This window comes from Galeopterus variegatus, unplaced genomic scaffold (genome assembly GCF_000696425.1).
Source record: "Galeopterus variegatus unplaced genomic scaffold, G_variegatus-3.0.2 Scaffold28778, whole genome shotgun sequence".
Lineage (NCBI taxonomy): Eukaryota > Metazoa > Chordata > Mammalia > Dermoptera > Cynocephalidae > Galeopterus > Galeopterus variegatus.
Genome location: NW_007754889.1, coordinates 2,383 through 5,480, shown reverse-complemented (window position 1 = coordinate 5,480; position 3,098 = coordinate 2,383). Strand labels below are relative to the sequence as shown.

Sequence of the window (3,098 nt, the reverse complement as noted above, 5' to 3'; positions counted from 1 at the left end):
TTTGGGAAGATAATACAGGTTGATTTTATAAGGAGTCAAAAGCACCTTTTTCAAAGATGATGTGCACAGCCTTGGTTGCAGAACCAAATATTTTAGACCAGCAGGGTGTCTGTAGTTGGACTGAAGTTTCCTGTATAGTAAAGGCTTTGAGAAGCACCAGAAGTCAGGTTATATGAGTAATTTGTGGGAGGCTCTGTTTAGGGTGGGAAAAAGGAGATTTTATTATTTGAAAATCTTCCACATGCATATAGCCATTTCCTAGGGAAGAATAAAAGGTATAAAAACATTAATGCAAAAATCTTAACCTAAGTCATTCTCCTCCAAATGTGGTGAAAAATTGGATCATTCTGCACCTGAAAGTAGCCAATGAAGGAAAACCTAGTCATATTCAAAGCAGAAGAATGTGAAAAAGAGCAGCAGGAGATAACCACTATTGTTATAAAAATAAAAAAGTAAAAAGTGTAAAGAAATGGAAGGTGATAAGCAATTATTTGAAATCTACATTTAGGAAAAAGGTAAAAATTATCAAGTATTTCATCATGATTTAAAAAAGAAAAAAGTGAGTAAGGAAGCAAAGAACATTGTGACATTATGTTAGAAAATATATTGATACAACATAACATTATGTCAGTATGTAGAAAATCCATATACTCATGAAACCAACACCCATTATTGGTTTTTATAAAATCTTTTATTACTTGGGTTGGGAGAAACTTCTCTACCTTTACATGAGCATGTAATAAGATATGCTTATGTGTGATTCATGGATATGGGTTGTTTTTTTGTTTTTTTGTTTTTTTGTTTTTGTCATTTCAGATGTCCAGGTAATCATTGACCTAATTGAGAGGAGCCAAGAGAGTCATGGTAGATGCTTGTGGGAAGGTGTAATCATCAATGGCAACCGATCAACTGAGGAGAGAGTGGAGTTAGGAAAATCATTTAATTTGAGTTCAAAGCATATTTTAAATTTGGTTATAAATAATGGAAACTATTCACGAGTGGGGCATGAGGAGTTTAACGTATGTCAGAATGCACTTCCTCCAGAGACTGATGCCATGCATGCTGGAGAGAAACCTGATGAGCATAATATATGTGAGAAATCACAGAGACATCAGGAGCATCAGCATTGCAAGATTACAACTGGGCAACTTTTTGAATATAGTGGAAAAGGAAAGTCCTCCAACACAGTGCCAAATATATCTACATATAATAAGATCCTTATGGGTGAGACCACCTGTAAATATAGTGAATATGGAAATGCCTGTAATAAGTCAGCTGTCATTGCCCAAGAGATAACTCAGGTAGAAAAGAAAGCTTTTCAGTGTGATGTATGTGGGAAAATGTTTTATAAAGAGGCTAAACTTACTCAACATCAGATTATACACACAGGAGAGAAAATTGAAAAATGCAGTGAATATCAGAAATCTTTTACTAACAAATCATACCTTATCTCATATCAAGGAACATCTACAGGGAAGAAGCTTTATCTATGTAACAAACAGGAGAAATTTTTCTATCAGAAGTCAGGCCTTACTGTGCATCACAGAATTCACACAGGGGAAATGTCCTATGGATTTATTAAGTGTGGCAAAAACTTTCATGAGAATTCACATCTCAACTGTCATAAGACAGTTGAAACAAATGGAAAATCATGTGAATGTAATGGACGTAGAAAATCTTTCTACCATAATTCTGCCCTGACTGCTTATCAGAGAATTCACATGAGTGAAAATCCATATGAATGTGAAGAAAGTCAAGTTTTCTCCAGTAAGTCAAAATTCAAGAAACATGAGAGAATTCACATTGGTGAGAATCCCTGTGACTGTAACACATGTGGAAAAACCTTTCACAAGAATTCAAACTTCAGCAACCATAAGAGAATTTATAGGGAATGTGGAAAATGTTTTAACCAAAAGTCAAACTTGAAGAGACATGAGAGAATTCACCCAGCTGAGAAACCATATGAATGTAGGGAATGTGGGAAAGTTTTTAACCAAAAGTCAAACCTGAAGAGACATGAGAGAATTCACCCAGTTGAGAAACCATGTAAATGTAAAGAATGTGGGAAAGCTTTTAACCAAAAGTCAGCCCTCAACAAGCATCAAAGAATTTACAAAAGTGAGACACGATATGAATGTAAGGAATGTTCAAAAGCTTTTAATGAAAACTTGATCCTCAGTAGGTATCAGAGAATTCAGACAAGTGAGAAACCATATGAATGTAAGGAATGTGGAAAAGCTTTTAAACAAAAGTCCATCCTCAGTGTGCATCAGAGAATTCACACAGGTGAGAAACCGTATGAATGTAAAGAATGTGGAAAAGCTTTTAATCAAAAGTCAAACCTCAGTGTCCATCAGAGAATTCACACAGGTGAGAAACCATATGAATGTACAGAATGTGGAAAAGGTTTTAGGCAAAAGTCGATCCTCAGCATGCATCAGAGAATTCACACAGGTGAGAAACCATATAAATGTAAAGAATGTGGGAAAGCTTTTAACCAAAAGCCAATCCTTAGTAAGCATCAGAGAATTCACACAGGTGAGAAACCATATGCATGTATAGAATGTGGAAAAGCTTTTACACGAAAGTCATTCCTCAGCATGCATCAGAGAATACACACAGGTGAGAAACCATATGAATGTAAAGAATGTGGAAAAGCTTTTAATCGAAAGTCGATCCTCAGCATCCATCAGAGAATTCACACCGGTGAGAAACCATATGCATGTATAGAATGTGGAAAAGCTTTTACACGAAAGTCATTCCTCAGCATGCATCAGAGAATACACACAGGTGAGAAACCATATGAATGTAAAGAATGTGGAAAAGCTTTTAACCAAAAGTCATCCCTCATCAAGCATCAGAGAATTCACACAGGTGAGAAACCATATGAATGTAAAGAATGTGGAAAAGCTTTTAACCAAAAGTCATCCCTCATCAAGCATCAGAGAATTCACACAGGTGAGAAACCATATGAATGTAAAGAATGTGGGAAAGCTTTTAACCAAAAGTCATCCCTCATCAAGCATCAGAGAATTCACACAGGTGAGAAACCATATGAATGTAAAGAATGTGGGAAAGCTTTTAACCAAAAGTCACCC

General features: G+C 35.7%; 1 protein-coding gene across 1 annotated transcript in view; it reads left to right on the top strand.

Annotated features, from left to right (window-relative positions):
• LOC103583814 (zinc finger protein 879-like) overlaps window positions 1-2,710 on the top strand; it is a gene marked incomplete at its 5' end in the record, with an annotated part of 4,684 nt that extends 1,974 nt beyond the window's left edge. Inside the window, 3 exons of the mRNA XM_008565034.1 lie at window positions 1,045-1,968; window positions 2,071-2,286; window positions 2,673-2,710. Of these exons, the coding sequence (XP_008563256.1) occupies window positions 1,045-1,968; window positions 2,071-2,286; window positions 2,673-2,710 (1,178 nt within the window). The remainder of the gene's footprint in view (window positions 1-1,044; window positions 1,969-2,070; window positions 2,287-2,672) is intronic.
• Between the last annotated feature and the right edge of the window lie 388 nt (window positions 2,711-3,098).